Genomic DNA, 17,556 nt, shown 5'->3' with positions numbered 1-17,556 from the left:
AGATTCTAAGAATGTTAATGGCTATGACTTCTGTCATTCTTCCAAAAAAAAGGGATTACAACATCCATAAAAGCGAAGCTCTTAACTCAAGAGGAAAGATAAACGAACAATAACTCTTGAAGTCTGTAAGTATAAACAAAATTATTGTAAAATTACATAAATACGGGATACTATATATAGACAAAATTTTATTTACTGTTATAAGAATTATCAAGCAAAGTTTAAAATCCATAAGACAATTATAACATGTCTAACTGAACAAAAAGAGTTAACCGTTGCTTACGGACGGACCGACCCTAATTATAGAAAATCTTCGCTTTAAAAATAATCTTTTGTATTGATATTTCAGACAGTTGAAGGTTACCAAGCCCAGTTAGCTCTGAGGAAAGCCTTTGTTGACCTGAAAACCCACACATCTCAGATCAAAACTAAATTCATCACAGCTGTCGAAGATTTTGAGAGTAAAAAGTCATAACACTAAAAATTTAGAATATTTGTTATTTTTTAATTTTTTTTTCAGATGAAAAAATAATGATTTGATGTGTTGTAAGGAACGATGGCTTTGATTGATATTGGTAAGTTATAACACAGCTTAAATCAAAGTGACAAATGCTACACAAAATGTAGTTTCTTACATTAAATTGTAATAAGAACAGCAACTACATTTAGATTTTAGCTTTGTCTTTAGCCCTTATGGGCTTCGTCTGAAGGGGGCGGGGAATATCCATCCACATTTTGATATTTTTTACAAAAAACTACTTTTTATAATAGGATATAATTCTACTTACCTATTAAATAGTGTCTCTCTGAGATTCCAGACGAAATTAAAAATTAAATTGTTCCATTACACAATCTGCTGACAACCGTCTTTTTCAATCTTTACCCTAATTAATTTAATTATCTTAATTTGACACATTTCAAACTGTTTCACAATTTTGTAGTAGCAATGCTTTTCTACAACTAACTTTGTCTCTCCGTTTAAAGGCGGACATATTAATTACCCAGCTGCTGTTTGAGATAGAATGTCGATTATTGTTGAGAATATTCTACTGACAAATAAGCATCTACTCACTTCAGTGCAGTTCACGTTAAATGTTTCTGGGAACGATTATCTCCAAAAATCTATGAACTTTAAGGCTACTAACTGTTATTATAGGTGATGGGTGGGAGAGAGAGCTCGATAGTGCAGAGATACTTAATCATAATAATATTATAGGTGATGGGTGGGAGAGAGATCTTGATAGTGCAGAGATACTTGATCATAATAATATTGTAGGTGATGGGTGGGAATGAGAGCTTGATAGTGCAGAGATACTTGATCATAAGAATATTGTAGGTGATCGGTGGGAGAGAGAGCTTGATAGTGCAGAGATACTTGATCATAATAATATTGTAGGTGATGGGTGGGAGAGAGAGCTCGATAGTGCAGAGATACTTAATCATAATAATATTATAGGTGATGGGTGGGAGAGAGATCTTGATAGTGCAGAGATACTTGATCATAATGATATTGTAGGTGATGGGTGGGAGAGAGAGCTTGATAGCGCAGAGATACTTGATCATAATAATATTGTAGGTGATGGGTGGGAGAGAGAGCTTGATAGTGCAGAAAAGCTTCATCAGAATGCCCTATCACTCATCGGAGAGAGAGGAAAATATAACAGGTGGAAATTTTATAGCAAGCTCTGAGAAAAATGTAAATTATCAAAAAACAATTATGACAACAAATATATATGATGTACCTCAGGAATTTAAAATCTAAGGACAAAATAAAATCGAAAGTAGACGCTCACAGGACAGGAAGAGATTAAAGCCTATCTAATGCAAATTTTTCTCACAGCTAAACAGACATTTTTAATAAATGGTTTAGAAAAAAAATTGTAAAAATTGTTTTTTAATCAGATCAAGCTCCGTGTATCTTCAACTGACAGATGATTTGAGAAGAACTTTAGCCCAGTTTAAACAACAGGTATGAATGTGTTACTTCTTTTAAGAGTTCCTAGTTTGGCACAGGAATTCCCCGCCCTATTTTGAAAAAGGGTATCTATTTGGGATAAATTGGTTAGGCTTGGTTTGATGAAGTAACATTGGGTTATACAGGGTAGCTCTATTGGGTTAGGTCCTCCCTGCCGGGTTATACATAATTTTAAATATATAATAGGTATTAATCATGACATTTCGCACTTAAAAATATCCCTGTAAAACTTTGAAAAAGTTTATTCTTATTCACAATTTATCTATTTCTTATTTTGAATTAGAATTACATGTTTGTACTTACTAATTAGGTTGTGAGACTGAGTGAAAAGCTTGCCTTGGAAAAGAATGGATTGACCAGTGGAGAGAGAACGAGGAGAGAGGGAATTGTTGGTAACCTAATTATTCTTTTAATCTTCTACAAAAATTTTCTTGAATAGAAGGTTCTATAGCCGCTTTTTTCGGGTTTTTCTCTCAAAATGCTTAGTCGATTATCACCCCCCCCCCCTCCCCTAACTTTAATATTTTGAAGCAAATTAATTAATAGCGGATGATTGTTTCCAACAATAAAAATAGCGTTTGCTTGGTTTTTTTTGTTAAAACGCTATAAAAATTTCTTTTTATAACAGGTTTGTCCAATCCATCCCCCTTAAAACTATCATTAAAAAAATACAAGCAAAGCCATAAATGTTTTTAAAGCAAATTTTTAGTTTTTGAGTAGGTATGGAATATATTAATGTAAAACAACGTACGCTTAGATAAAAATAACAACATTTTAGATAGTTTGAGTCGAAAAGAGAAAGATCTAAAAGAGCTCGTTAGTAAAACAAGCTTTAGAGATGTCGATCAGGTATAATATTGTTAAAATTTCTACGGCTAGAAATATGAAATACCTTTTCCTACCAAGATAAAAACTAATTCTTAACATTTCAAGTTTCATTTTTAAGAAGCGTAGCTACTCTATAATTCGAAATGTCCGCCTCTCCGCTTGTATGTCTGAAACGTTTTGGAGGAAACATGATTTTTTCAGGTCCTGTAAAAGATAGTCAGTTGTAACTAGAATTAAATTTCCCGTTAATGGATTTTTGTTTTTAAAGATAAAAAAACTAGTAGCTCTTTTCTTTATTTTATATACTTATATCTGTGGTATATTGATCAAATTTTTCTTTGTTTTTGTAATAGTATCAAAATTGAATTTTCAGAATATTAGGTGGGTTAACATTTTCTCATTTTTATATTTTTTGGCTTCGCTACTTAGAGATGTTTTCATCCTTGTTAATAATCTCCTGTAATTTTAGGACAAGAAAAACCTGTTCCGCAAGCCTGTTCCTGGAGGAGGTGTTGCTAACCTGGGCAAAACAGGTAATTTTTTGCATTTTAATTAAACGCAATTAAAAATGTTTTATTAGACTATTTTTGATGAAAACAAGGATAATAAAAATCTAATCCTTATGAGAAAGTAACAGGGTATTTGTCTGTCTGTAGCTAACCGCTTGACGATATGGTTCTTATTAAAAGTCTAGCTTCCAATTTGTACATTGGTCAGGAAAGGTTTTTGATTATGATTTTTGTTAAGGTATAAGGATACCACCTTCCTCCCAAAACTAATTGCCCCACAAAAATACCCGGTCCTCTTTCTGTTCCAAACTTGAAGTGAAAGTTGGGGTTCGATTCTCCTTCCCCTTACCATAGTGGTGTAGTTATTGTTTAAATATTTAAGGATGGGGTGATGTAGAACGAGGTGAATCAGATGAGTATGGAGGCGAAGAGAGTAGAGAAACTGCTGGACATAGTGCCCAGGCTCTCAGGGAGAAAAGGGAAGAGACATTGAGAGATCAAGATGCAGGTTATTGAATTTTATTTTGATCTTGTTGACAGTTGAAGCGCTATTTTGGGCATGACTGCCTGTGCGGGAAGGATGCTGTATCCCCCTTGAGGCTTAAGACTTACAGACAGGGTAGTTATAGAGCAGCTTTAGCAAAATGTTCTACCTGTGACTGCAATGCAGGGAAGGATCAAATTACCACAAGAATCCAGAGGTATCCAGGGGATGCGCGGGGCCAGACGGGAGGGACTGTTGGGATCTCCAGGTGGGCCTTGGTGCATTTATGGATGGTCTGTAATTTGTGGAAGTGTTGATGTTTAGGCCTAAACAAATATAGTTATATTTTGGGAAATTTGGTGGAAACCTAAACTTCACCCGGCCTAAGCTATTGTCCTATCCTCCCCCCAATTACATTATTTGTTAATAGGGAAAGGTGGAAAGGTTAATAATTTGAAGAACTAAGCTGTACCTGGATGTTAATTCTGGACAGCTTAGTTTTCCAAAGAGCCGGCAGACATTATAATTAAGCGGTCTGAAAAATGAAAATCTTTAAATTGCTATTTGCAACCGCGAAATTATGATGTCTGCCGCAGTGAGCCGCAGGCAGCCTCTGTTCTTCTCCAAATTTGGTGGCCTGAAAGTGTACATACATTAGCGTACATGACACTCCCGGCAAGAAAAAGAAGAACATAGGGCTGCGGGCTGATCACTGCAATGTACAATATACAGTGGAGAGAAAAGAATACATGACAATACACCCCCGAAGCCGTCACCGCTGGACCTTTAAAAAATGGAAGTGGCATTCGGAGTGGCGTATGGAGTGGCTGGTCATCACATTTTTTTCTTTTGGAATTATTATGTCTTTTCTGAAAGACATATTGGTTTTGAATTTAAATAAAAAATGGAAGAAAGGGAAAAAGAAACACATTGGAAAAAAATGATTTTACAATTTTAATTTTTGGAATTGGAGACAAAGGTCCATGGTCTCCAGTTCTTTTTTGGCGGCTGAGAGTCCCGCGTTGGCCTCACGGGCTTGCTTCCGGGCACGCTGGGAGGCTTTTTTAAATTTTCTAACTTTGGTTAGCGAAATTTGGCGCCAGGGGGTTGTAGTTTTGGGGGGGCTCCAGACGGGGAAGAGGGCAAAATGCTGGGCTTCAACGGCCGGGCCCATTTTTGACGCAAGAAGAAGCACTTCATAGCGAAGGATGCTGACTTCGCGCCTGGCCAATTCTGGGGGCATACTGAATGCCCACATCCTCCACGAATCAATCTCTTCCTCGAGATACTCGATTTGCTTGGCAAAACCGTCCAGGTAACGGCGGTTTACCACATCCTTCGGGAACAGCCGGGTGTGGTCATGAATACCACGCCGGATGGACTCTAGCATACCTTTGATGTCTCTGACTTCATACAGGATGTATTTGTGGTGGTCATAGGGCTTGCCAATTTTAGCCAGCAAGTCGAATGGCAGACTCATTGTGGTTTGGGTTTTATCTGAAATTAGATAAGAATTTGATAAAATTGATAAAAACGAAACTTGTGGCGGCACAAACAGGATGAAAAAAATAATAATTTTATTTATCGACACATTTTTTCTTTATAGAAAATTTTAATAGAGACTTAATAGAGACGGTCTGTTACAGGTATATAGCCGTAACCGTCCTGGCGTGAGGGGTCATAGGTGTTATCATGATGACTCTCACTTTGGAAGTGACGGACGTATCTACCCTGTGGTGTGTTGACATGATTGTGTGCATATCTATCATCATAGTCTGCTGGTCGGCGGTAGTCTTGACGTACAGCAGGTGATGGTGACCGTTGTCGTGTAGGTGAACGTTGTCTCGGGGGAGAACGCCTTCTAGAATAAGAACGGCGTTTTGGGGAATAGTGTCGTGTAGAATAACGGCGCCTAGATGGCGAGCGCCGTTTTGGAGACGAGCGGGAGCGTGAGCGCTGTCTTGAGGTGGAGGGTTCCTGCTGTTTGACCTGGGAAACTTTTTGTTTTTTCCTTCTTGAACCAGAATTCTGGAGACCATGGGTTTTCAAAGAAGGTTTGGTGGTATGCCTACAGTCAGGGCAAGCTTGATTTCTGCAGTAGAGCATTTTACTATTATGCTTTGGAATCTGGCTGATGGAATTTTGCATGTTGTCAGAAGTCTTTTTTCTGTATTCATAGAACTTCTGTTCACGGTGGAACTCTAAACGGGCGAGTGTGGTTTCCATCGCTGCTTCCTTGCCTCTGAGGTATTCCGCCTGTACGTAAAGGGAGTACATTTTTTGGAATCTGGGGGCGGATACATCATCCTTTCCAAGCAGCTCATGTATCAGATCAAGTTGGTGCCATCTGTCGAAAAAGGTGGGCATTGGGCTAGCATGGAATGTTTGATAGAGATTATCAATACTCTTTGTCAATTCACTGTCCATGTTACACGGGGGGGGTTTAGGCTCCTCGGGAAATTTTTGTTTGTATAATATCTCGAGGCGGGCTCTCTTCTGAGCCTCTTCCCTGACCTGGCGGGTACTTGAACAGTGGGTGCCTTTTAGAGTCCAAGCCGGGATTTGAACGTATTCTTCTTCGCTAGGTAAGAAGTTTCCACCCTGGTTGTCGGTGACGTCTATCTTGTGCAGTTCCTGGTTAATTTTTTCTTCAAGAGTTTTGATATTTTCTTGAGCGCACAAGATAGCTTCCAATAATGTATTTTCAGCTTCAAGCATCTCCCGTATATCCGGGTTGTTGACATTTTGGAACAGAGCGGGTTCAATTCGGGTAACGGAGCCTGGGTGTAGTCGATTTAGCAGCTCCTTTCTCTTCTCCTTTAGATCTTTTTCAACAACAGCTAGCGGTTTGGTTAGAGGGGCGCTGAGAACGGGGCCGTTGTTGGAGATGGCGGAAATGTTGGAATCCATCCTGGAATAAAAAATTTTGTTTATAAAAGAGAAAAAGAGGGCTTTTATGGGGTGTATTGTTTACAATGGTTTATAATATTCGTAAAGCTAAAAGAAGATTGGCAAATAATGATTATTATATAAGAACATTTAAATTTAATATTTGATAACACTACTCCAGGTTTTCTTCGGCTGGAATCAATTTATCGGTTATTGATGTAGAACCATCATCCTCGTAGGTGGGTTAAACTTCTAGAGGCAATTCATCATTTAATAATAAAATTATTAAGGGCATTAATCATCATTTACTTGTTATAATTTAACATTTAATAATATGATTATTAACGTTATTAACAGGCGTGTGAACCTGTAAGTAGGATTTTTCTTTTGTTGTAATTTAATATTTAATAATAACATTATTAATATTAATTGTTGGTTTGTAAGGCAATTACAGCCGTATTCAGGGAGGTGGGCCAATTCAGCCTTTATTTAATAGGTAGGTTTTTTATGTCTTCGGCACTTACAGCCTTTATTTATTTGAATGAGAAATTTATCACAAATGCATATCATGGAAATGCGTGTCTGTGAGGTTAAAATTATTATCTTCGGCAACTACAGCCTTTATTAGTAGGTTTAAAATTGAAGCATGCAGATCATGGAAATGCGTGTCAATGAGGGTAAAATTATTATCTTCGGCAACTACAGCCTTTATTAGTAGGTTTAAAATTGAAGCATGCAGATCATGGAAATGCGTGTCAATGAGGGTAAAATTATTATCTTCGGCAATTTCAGCCAACGTTTAGCGGGTGTAACTCATGTGCAATGCATTGTGTTATCCCGTTACAGGAATGGTTTTCATGGGAGGTTTTTAGTTTGCGTTGCTCCGAAGTGTAAGACTCGTCACACTTGGAGGCCGCGGATCTGATCTGGTCAATTAGCGCGAGCTCGTCCTCGGAGAACAGGATGGCAATGTGCCGGACACTTCTTCTGGTTTCATGAAACTCTTCCTTCCAGTGTTTCCGCCAACGGATAATTACCTGACGGACGATACCATCATCAGAAGTGATGAGGTGTAGGACCTGGCCAAGGCGCCAGAGTTGATCGCCAATCAACTCATCTGGGGACCGGAGGAAAACAACGATATCCATTTCTTTTGGTTGTGGACCTGTTTTGCCAAATTTCTTTGGTCTTGGAATGTAATCTGGAAGGCGTTCATACAGCCAGATCTGCCACCATGATTGATAGAGGCGTTCCATCTGTTCCAATAGGCGGGATGGTTGCTCTACCCTCATTGGTCCAGTGGGTGCACGCCTGTTATTCCTGCCGTGTATCAGACGGTTAGGCGTGATAAGGTCTGCGTGACCTATATCCTCCGTTCTGGATACCGTGCAGATTGGCATGTTGTTTATTTCATTGGCAATGTATGAAAAGGCGGTCTCAAAGGACATGACGTCCAGCTTGAGACCGTTGAATGTTGCATGGAACAAAGTTTTGATCTCTTTGATTGAACGTTCCACGCAACCTTGATAATTGTGGGCAGCAGTGGGACCAATCTCGTACTCTATGCTGCAGCTTTTTCCATTGAGCGTTTTAGTGATGTCAGCCATGGAAAACTCTGATTTTGCTACGCCCTTGATGAGCTGTGCACCTGGGTCGATGAAGACCTTTTTAGGGTAGCAATAACGATGAACGAATCGTTGGAAAGCTTGAAGAAAAGCGTCTGTGTTATACTTCGTCATAGCATAACAAGCCGTTGCGGATGAGGCTGGGTCTCTACAGACTAGACCCCAAACCTTGACTGTGGATCTGTGGTTATGTTCACAGTGAGCTAAGAACGGACCCATTAAGTCAAGTTGGCAGTAGTAGAACGGGGGAGCAATGGTCAATCTATTTTGATGGATTGGTCCCATTTCAGCTTCTAGGAGCTTGGCCTTGAACCTACGACAATGTGGGCAAGCCGCTCTGATCTCTTTGGAGAGATCTCTGCCATTAAGAATGTAGGCAATGTGCCTGGATTCTAAGAGTGTTGCGTTTACATTTCTGTGTAGTGCAAGCTCTTGATGGGCGTATAGCATAACGGAGTATGCTATTAGGCTATACCGATCGACTATCGGTCTAACGAAGTGGAGGGGAGACAAATCAGGCATGATATTGTCAACGTCTTCTATGTTAGTGCCCTCGACAATACGACCATTGTATTTGACAATGCCATCGTCAGTGACGACATTGTTGCCGTGGGCCTTTGAGTTGGAGAACTTAAGCACTTCTTTAGTAGCGAGTCTAAAGTAGTAATTCTCCGCCTTGTGGATTTCATCGTCCGAAAGTTGGACGACCTGAGGATTTGGATGAGGGGGGGCCTTCAAATTACGGTACGATTTGAAGTCGAAAAAGCAGAATTTTCGAACAATGGCCATGACACGGAGAGACTTGGGCCATGACCGTTTGCACGGGTCGTAGAGATAGTTCGAGAACTTGGTTATCTCTGCCGTTCTTTCCTGAGGTGATTTCGTATCACCGTGGAGGATTCTGACCTCTTGGGCAGCGGCCTGCTTCGCTTCCATTGATAGTTTAAGATCTTGGAAGGATTGGGCTGGCATGTCCTGGTAATCAAGATACATCCAGGGTTTGCCGTTTTGCCATTCAGAATTAGCATCGATATCCTTGATAGTGGCGAGGAAACGAGTACCCAAGTCGGCTATGTTGTTTTCAGATTCAACATGTCGCCATTAGTCTGGGGAAGAGAATCGGCGAATTTCGATGACGCAGCTGCGTACGCCAAGAGAAAGAGGGCGTGCATCTTGATGAAGCCAAGATAGCACAACGGAAGAGTCTGTGAAATAGGTGACTTTTTCTACCTTGTTTTTGAGATTTTTGGCAACGGTTGTTGCGAGAATGGTGCCTACAACAGCTGCCCTGAGCTCTGCTCGAGGAATTGTGCTACCAGTTACAATCTTTGATTTGGCAGCAGCTAGTCGGACAGTGATCTCGCCTGTGAGAGACCTTGACCTAACATGCACGCATACGATTGCCATGTTTTGACTAGCATCAACAGATACTAACAGATCAACTTTGGGCTCAGAATTTGCCGGAATTACGGACCGTGGGCACGAAACTGACGCAAGTTGTTGCATCGTTTCAATGTTAGTCACCCATGTGGGAAGCAACTTGGTTGGGAGACCATCGTCCCAACCAGTGGCGTAAGAAAGGAGGTCGTGATAGTCTGCTTTGAATTTGGCAGTCACGGGGGTGCAGAGTCCGAGAAGGTCGAAGTTAGAGGCAACTTGCGACAAGATTGTTCTTTTTGTGAAATTGTGTAGAAGAGCCTCTTCAAGACTTCCTTCTACTGGTGGGGGTCTTTTACCTCGTTTTGTTTTACCGAACGAGAGAGGTTTGACGTCCAGACTTAGAGTGTCAGCAAGTGGAGCCCATCGATAGCCGAGGTAGCTAACATGTGTGCCATCATTCGACACAGTGTCTTCAGGTACAGCTGAAGACTTGACAAAGCTTTTGACGCTCATGCCTGCTAAGTCAAGAGTGAATTTGACTCCCGCAATGATTTTGTCTAGTTCAATTGCGGAGTCTGTTGAATCAGAAGTATCATCAACATAAGTTTTGGTTTTGAGAACCTGGGCACCTGCAGTATGTTCAGGATGATTGTCCATGACATACTGAGCTACCTGTTCAAGACCTTCTGCCATTTGGTTGCCAGAAGGTTTAACCCCATAAATGATGGTGCGCATGATGCGCGTTCTGATGGTGCCACCAGGGGCAAGGCTATCAACCCACAAGTACTTGTGCCAGCGGAAATCAGATGGATCCAACTTAATCTGATTGTATGCCATCCGTATGTCGCATGCGAAAGCATGTGGACCTGCTCTGAAATTGATGTCCAGAGCTAAGATTTTTTCGAGTCTGTTTGTGCCCTTTGCTAGGACGTCGTTCAGACTTTTACCTGACGAGGTTGTCGCAGAAGCGTCAAATACAACCCTGACTGGAGTGGAAAGAGAGTTTTCTTTAGTGACGAATCGCCAAGGGAGGTAGTATTCTCCTGGCAGATTGTCTACAAGGGCGCGTTCCTCAGGGGATAGGTCATCAATGTCACATGAATAGCCATTCAATGCTAGTTTGTCATGTGACGCCATAACTTGTAGTTTGGCCTCTGGATCCTTCTGCAATTTTCACAGCTGGGACTCCAGAACTTTGAGGGCCCTGTTTTTGTTTGGTTGTAACTCCTTAACCGGATCAGCAATGAAGGGAAGAGATGCTACGATCCGGCGTTCGTCAGGTAAGAACTTGACGGACTTTTTTATTAGGAGTTGTTCGGCCTCTTCTTTCAGAGAGGTTGCCTCCAGGATGTCTCCGTTTTTGCAGTCATTGCAGCCACGGCATGCTATGCAACGGTAAGGTGCTTGAGTGCCTATGTCTTCACTCTCAAGATACTTGCGTTCATGTCGTTTGACGTGTTGAATATTGGTGCTGTATGTATGAACATCCAGCGAAGCATCCTCGTCTGTTGTTTCCTCAACAGTGATTGGACGGAGATACGGAAAGGTGTCGGTTTTGGAGTCATCCGCGCACCAATTCCTGCCACTGTTCAGAAGTGTTTCAGTGGTATAGCGGTAGGCAGACAGCTCGTTGGTGAAGAAGAGAGCAGCACCAACAAAGTTTACAGTCTTGGCTGCTTTAGCCCAAGCCTTGTGGGGGCCACCAAGTACACCTGTGTGGCCGTCGATACCCTTAAGTGGGCTTCTGTATAAAGATAAGCCACAGGGCAATGAGCAGATGCGCATTGGGAACAAGTAATTGTACTTGATTCCCAGGATTATGTCGACTTGGCCTCCGCCAATGACATCTGGTACGGTGGGGAGGAGCTCGTGGCCTTTGTAATGATTTGCAAGGTCACCATAAGGCTCCTTGAGGTCCCAACGAGGAAATGGAGCCGTCAGCGTGTCCATTTTTGCAGCAATTATAGTTGCGGACATGGCACTGTCGACTAATGGCAGTGTGAACTTGTCACTGCCATAGGGAAGATGGACGACTTTACCACCTGCTACGTTCATGAGGGTGGGTCCAGGTCTGTGTTCTGTGGCATTTAGTCTAGCCGCTGCAGAAGCTGAAACTGCGGCTGTACCACAACCGCTGTCATAGAATACAAACAACGGGTTGCCGGAGAGATCAGGGACATTTTGGCACATGAAGATGCCGGGAGCAGCAACATCGGGGAAAGTGTTGGGGTCGGAAACGTCGGGTGTGGTGTCAGCGGTTTGGAGGTTCATGGTTATGTTATCCATGAACAGAAGGTTGCCAGATGTTATAGGGACATCCTTGGGCAATGATTTGCGGAAATCGCCTAACCTCTTTTTATTCTGCTCCACATGAATTGAGCAGGCGAGGATGTGTTTTTGCACGCGGTGTGAGGATGCGTACTGGCAATTGTCAGCTTGGCAGTAAAAGGTGGTGCGACAATCGTTTTTGTGATTGTTCCACCATTCGTCAATATTGTCGAAATTGACGTTGGCGTCCATTCTGAGGCACCTATGACAGGCTTTTGTCTTGCCGTGGAGTTGGCGTTTCTCCTTGTGTGGTGTATTGATGTACACCTGGCATTGGAACAAATATGTGTGTTTGTTCTGACAAAGCGTGCAATCAGTCGATACAGGCTTAGAAGCAGCACCTGTGTATGCTAAGAGCGGAGTGGGCGTCTTAGTCGACTTGTCGGCTAACCTGCCTTTTTGGCGATGTTTTGGGTCCTCCGAGGCCGAAAAGGTGGAGGCTGTGTAGGTTTGGGAGGCTGGTTTACTCCGGTTCGAGTTTTTATGACCCGGGTTGTTACCAGCATGATTGGACTGTTTGTTACTGGAACTGCCGCTGTTTGTGTTGGCATTGTTGCCGATAGAAGTTGCGGTGCCAGTGTGGAGGGATGCCCCTTCATGTTGATTGAGCTGATACTGTAGCTGGCGGAGCTCAGAGTCAAGAAAGAGGAGAAGTTGTTCATAGCAATACTGGCCGTCTTCTTCCCCGTGCTCATCTGCACTCAACATGAATTTTCTAGACATCTCCTTAAAGTAGTCGCCTTTAAGAAGATTCAACACGGAGTTGGCAATATCTGTTTTGCCGTGATACAAGGTTTGCTCCGCGTCATTTTCTTTTGCAAATTCTTGGGTGTCAGCAAGCAGTGAACGGAGTTTTACCATCCATGTGATCTGCTGTTCCCAGTTGTATTTAGGGCATGGTCCAAGTTCCATGATTTTGGCCTTGCGTTTAGCTATGATGCTGGTTTTGCTGCCGTAGTGGAACGACAGCTGCTTCATACAGGCCTTAATGGATTTTTCGGCAGAGCACAACATCTGTGCATTGCCTTGGAGACATTTCTCTTTCAGTATCTCCAATGCTTCGACTTCTGCTATGGAAGGCATTGAGTCAATGTAAATCTGGAACTTCTTTTGGAATGTAAAGAGGTCAAGTTTATCTGTTTTGGCCCCAGAAAAGTGAGGGATAGGAATGTTGGAAGAACGCTGATTGAAAGAGTGTCCTGAGATAGGCACTCCGAAACGGTCCCTCAAGCGTTCAACGTATGATTCCACGCTGGATATTTCAGTTTCGAGCGTGGTGGACTGGGCATCCAATGCTGTCGCATCTTCCTCCATGTCCGTAAGCATCGCGTCCTCACAAAGCGTTTTGGCTTTATGTAAGGAACGCTGTGCCTTTTCGAGTAGCTCTTTGAATTGAGCATTAAGTTTATTGAACTGACCTAACTGCTTAACTTCGGTCGTTTTAAGGTCGCCGAACTTTTCGCAGAGATCGTCGAGCTCAACAAGCAAGGGGTCCCTTTTTTGTTTTACCCTTGCTTGTTTTACCGCGTATGTCGTAGGATTTATGCGGTTGGGGATGGGAGCTGTTTGCTGGAGCATAGTTGCAGCAGGAACAGCTGTGGCCTGAGTCGTAACTGCTGGAGGCACAATTACTTGGCCATCACATGGTAAGGTACCTGCCTCGGATCCGACTGCTGAAGTGGTAGTCGAGTCGTCAGAGCAAGTAGAGAGAGGTACTGCTGGAGCAGCAGTTGTCGTAATCGGTTGAGCTTTCAAACGTGATGTACGATGTTCATGAATGAACTCGATTTTTGAGCGCATGGCTATACGTAGCTGTAACGCTTTGTTCATGTCAGCTTCGGTGACCCTTGGGTCTGGGCTGTTGCGAAAGAAAGCTATGATGTGGCGAATTGACGAGGCTTTTTCTTCCAACAATGATAGACTATTGTCTAGCTTTTCAATGCTAAACCTGTCAGGGTTATTTATGATGCTCTGACAGTCTTCGTCTATCATCATGCACTCATCGCATTCGATGATGAGTTTGGTTGCCTCATCAGTCATGGTTGGGGTTTGTGCTGTAACAAGCGCAGATAGATCGACACTAATATTGTGTGTCGATGTGGAAGCGTTATAAGCGGAGCCTGGGAGGTGGTCGTGTAATGGGAACTGTTCAGGGTTATAAAAAACCTCGTCCTGAACCTCCTTCTGTAAATCTTCAGAATAGAGTTGTTCCAAAGCTTCTTCAAGAATTGAAGCTGATTTTTGGAAGGATGGTATGGGGGAATAATTATCCCAATCTAGTTGCTGTGGGGCTAGCTCAAACTCTTCAGTATCTGTAGGGGTTGTGGGGGTTTGTGGTGAAAGGCCGTTATACGGATGTATAACGGGAAAAGTTACCAGTGGATCAACAGGTGAGGAGGGTAAGTGGGGGGCTGCAAGTAGTTGGGGAGCTGCAGGGGGTGTAGGGAATCCTCGGATAGGTGACGGGGATGGGCTACGGTGGTGGCTGTTTTGGCCTGGGGGGGTGCGACTAACGCTGGGCCTGCGTGAGGAAACGACGGGCCTAGAGTTGCGGTCAACCGGTTTTTGCCGTTGAAGTAGCGCTTTTTTTGTTTTAAGGAGTTTTTTGGCGCGTAATTCAAACGGGGTGTTGAGTTTATGTTTTTTGGCTAAAACTCTGACGGTTTTAGGCCGACGACTCGCACCAGTCGCAGAGTCGGATTGTGAACGTTTGGTGTGAGAAGGGGTGGGGTGTGAGTTAGATGGATGATAGAGGGTGTTATGCCTTGAGCGTGTAATTGCTCCGGGCGGTTTAGTGAGGAAAATCTCCTTCATTGACCACTGAATGCTGTTGTTAATTTATTTATTTAAATTATAACCTCTCTTTAGCTTATATTTTTTTTGGTGTTTTTATATTTTTGTGTTTTTACAACAAATAAATGATGAGGGGAGAACCTTCACCGAATTTTTGTTGTCTTTAATATGGCGCAGTATGGGAGGGACCGCAAGCTATCAGGGAGATGAAAAGGGGTAGGGGGGAAAACAGGTTCGGATTATTTAACAGCTATATTGTTAAATAAGAGGACAAGGAGTTGTCCTATGGGTAGGGAGAAAAACAGGTTTGGATTACTTAACAGTTATTGTTAAATAAGAGGACAAGGAGTTGTCCTATGGGTGGGTGGCACTTAGTTGTAAAGCACCTCAGCAGCTGTACAGGATTAACAGTCTGTAAACATCAATGTGCGGGAAGGATGCTGTATCCCCCTTGAGGCTTAAGACTTACAGACAGGGTAGTTATAGAGCAGCTTTAGCAAAATGTTCTACCTGTGACTGCAATGCAGGGAAGGATCAAATTACCACAAGAATCCAGAGGTATCCAGGGGATGCGCGGGGCCAGACGGGAGGGACTGTTGGGATCTCCAGGTGGGCCTTGGTGCATTTATGGATGGTCTGTAATTTGTGGAAGTGTTGATGTTTAGGCCTAAACAAATATAGTTATATTTTGGGAAATTTGGTGGAAACCTAAACTTCACCCGGCCTAAGCTATTGTCCTATCCTCCCCCCAATTACATTATTTGTTAATAGGGAAAGGTGGAAAGGTTAATAATTTGAAGAACTAAGCTGTACCTGGATGTTAATTCTGGACAGCTTAGTTTTCCAAAGAGCCGGCAGACATTATAATTAAGCGGTCTGAAAAATGAAAATCTTTAAATTGCTATTTGCAACCGCGAAATTATGATGTCTGCCGCAGTGAGCCGCAGGCAGCCTCTGTTCTTCTCCAAATTTGGTGGCCTGAAAGTGTACATACATTAGCGTACATGACACTGCCTTTTATATTTTCAGAATGTTAATGTTTGCAAATTGAATGTTTTACTTTGTTAAGTCTACACTATCAATGTTAAACTGCTAGTAGTAGACTTGTTACTTTGTTAAGAGCAAAGCTTTTTTATAATTAGGGTCTGTACGTACGTCAGGACATAACTGGTAGCTTTTCTCGTTAATTTAGGCATTTTTAGACTTTTTCTATCGATTTCAAACTTAAGATGATGATTTAGGTACGAATTCGAAAGTGCAGCAACTCTATAAACCAATAAAAAATACTATTTTTTACAACTTTTTTTGCGATATAATCATACTATTTATCTAATTTTTGAAACATTTATTCCTAGGACAAAAAGATTCAATATTTAAAGCGAAGCATCTTTATAATCAAATACTGAAAATGTCCTAAAGAGAATCCTATATTTTTGCAATTGTGCAGTAAATTTATATTTAAGTTTTTTATACCACGTTTAAGTTTTGACACTTTGCAATTGTTCTTATTCGTTAGTTCTGCCGTTTGATTTCAGAGCTCTGATTTATGGATTTTCTCATCCTTGTTTTTTTGTCTATTTACTCATATATATTGTCTATAGGTTTAGATGCACTGCATAGTGTTATTCTTAGACAGAAGAGTATGGCTCAGCAAATAGGTTCAGAAATACACCAACAGAATGAAATTATTGATGAAATAGGTAGGAGGTTTTATACTTAAGTTATTTATCCCAATGACTTTGAGGGATAAGACAGTTGATTATGAATTGATGTATTGTACACTCCCTTTTAACAATAATGATAAACTAAATCACCCCTTCAAATTAAAATTATTGATGACAAATTTAGGCTAGTTTTTACCACCAAACAATGTTTAACAAAAGTACCCAAAGTTTGTAAGCCAACGAATAGGAGAGCTAATGTATTTAAACTAATTTTTCAAAAAAAGTTATCTTTAAGGCTTTCAATTTAGTTGGTATGCTTTAATCAGTATATACTTTTTCTTTTAATTTTCTTGTTGTTTTAAAAATGTATTGTATCTAGATGACCGCCTGGACAATACAACCCAAAGGTTGCTGGATAACACGGCCAGAGTGCGCAGTGTTGGAGCTAAGGATACAACCTGTGGATACTGGGTCATTATTATTCTACTCTTGATAGCTATTATTGTAGTTGCTGCTATTTAGAACATTTTTTTTATTTGTTGCATTTTTAATTACATTAATTTTTAAATCAATTCTTATATACTTTTTGGGTAAAAGAGTTCGGCCGTCTATCATTTTGTTCATTTCAATCAGAATATTCTTAAATTATAATTATTATATCATTATTCGAAGTATATTCATACAGAAATTTTTTAACTACTTGATTAACATATTGTACTAGTTAATTTTATTGAATAGTTTAAAAATGCATTATTCTTTTTAGTTTTAGTTTTAATTGGCGAATTACATATACATATTCTTGAATACAAAATGTAAATCCATTTGTGCTAAAAGGGGAGCTAGTAGACCATATTTGTCATTCAGGATGAAATTAATCTCCAAATTTTTATTAAACGTGATTTTTTAAATAGTTTTTGCTAAACTAGACCATATGAATTTTTAAGTTTTATTAATATTTATGAAAAAAAAAAAAATTATGTGGTGTCTTATATAGCTTTCTGCAGGCTTCCTTCCATTTGTTCCTTATTTGATCTGTTTTACATAGGATTTTAGATAATTATGATTTTTTTTCATATCCTAA

The 17,556-nt window shown here is 41.0% G+C and overlaps 1 protein-coding gene and 1 long non-coding RNA gene across 4 annotated transcripts; one reads left to right on the top strand and one right to left on the bottom strand.

Annotated features, from left to right (window-relative positions):
* The first annotated feature begins 439 nt into the window (after positions 1–439).
* Positions 440–17,464, top strand: Syx8 (syntaxin 8). The gene is made up of 9 exons (XM_080180779.1): positions 440–575; positions 1,577–1,664; positions 1,903–1,969; positions 2,286–2,367; positions 2,754–2,824; positions 3,273–3,336; positions 3,695–3,820; positions 16,413–16,511; positions 16,855–17,464. The coding sequence occupies exons 1-9, from the start codon at positions 557–559 to the stop codon at positions 16,995–16,997; spliced, it is 759 nt and encodes a 252-aa protein (XP_080036905.1). The 5' UTR covers positions 440–556; the 3' UTR covers positions 16,998–17,464.
* LOC145335088 (uncharacterized) lies at positions 3,994–16,377 on the bottom strand. Of its 3 annotated transcripts, XR_013885143.1 has the most exons (3): positions 15,625–16,377; positions 15,322–15,478; positions 3,994–4,122 (listed from the first exon to the last, which is right to left on the bottom strand). It is a non-coding gene; the product is annotated as an uncharacterized LOC145335088 (long non-coding RNA). The 3 variants fall into 3 exon arrangements; XR_013885137.1 differs by having other exon boundaries at positions 15,322–15,700; XR_013885152.1 differs by lacking the exon at positions 3,994–4,122 and adding an exon at positions 6,312–6,707 and having other exon boundaries at positions 15,322–15,700.
* Positions 17,465–17,556: the final 92 nt, after the last annotated feature.

Source organism: Acartia tonsa, chromosome 2 (assembly GCF_053477335.1).
Source record: "Acartia tonsa isolate MP-2025a chromosome 2, ASM5347733v1, whole genome shotgun sequence".
Lineage (NCBI taxonomy): Eukaryota > Metazoa > Arthropoda > Copepoda > Calanoida > Acartiidae > Acartia > Acartia tonsa.
Note: the sequence above shows the minus strand (reverse complement) of the source record. Positions and strands in the feature narration are given on the sequence as shown.

What these genes read in the sequence shown, in the direction of transcription:
- Syx8 (XM_080180779.1), top strand. An exon ending in GAGAGAGGAAAATATAACAG is followed by an intron (nt 1,665 to 1,902) that starts GTGGAAATTTTA and finishes TTTTTTAATCAG; the next exon opens with ATCAAGCTCCGTGTATCTTC. An exon ending in TGCTAACCTGGGCAAAACAG is followed by an intron (nt 3,337 to 3,694) that starts GTAATTTTTTGC and finishes TAAATATTTAAG; the next exon opens with GATGGGGTGATGTAGAACGA.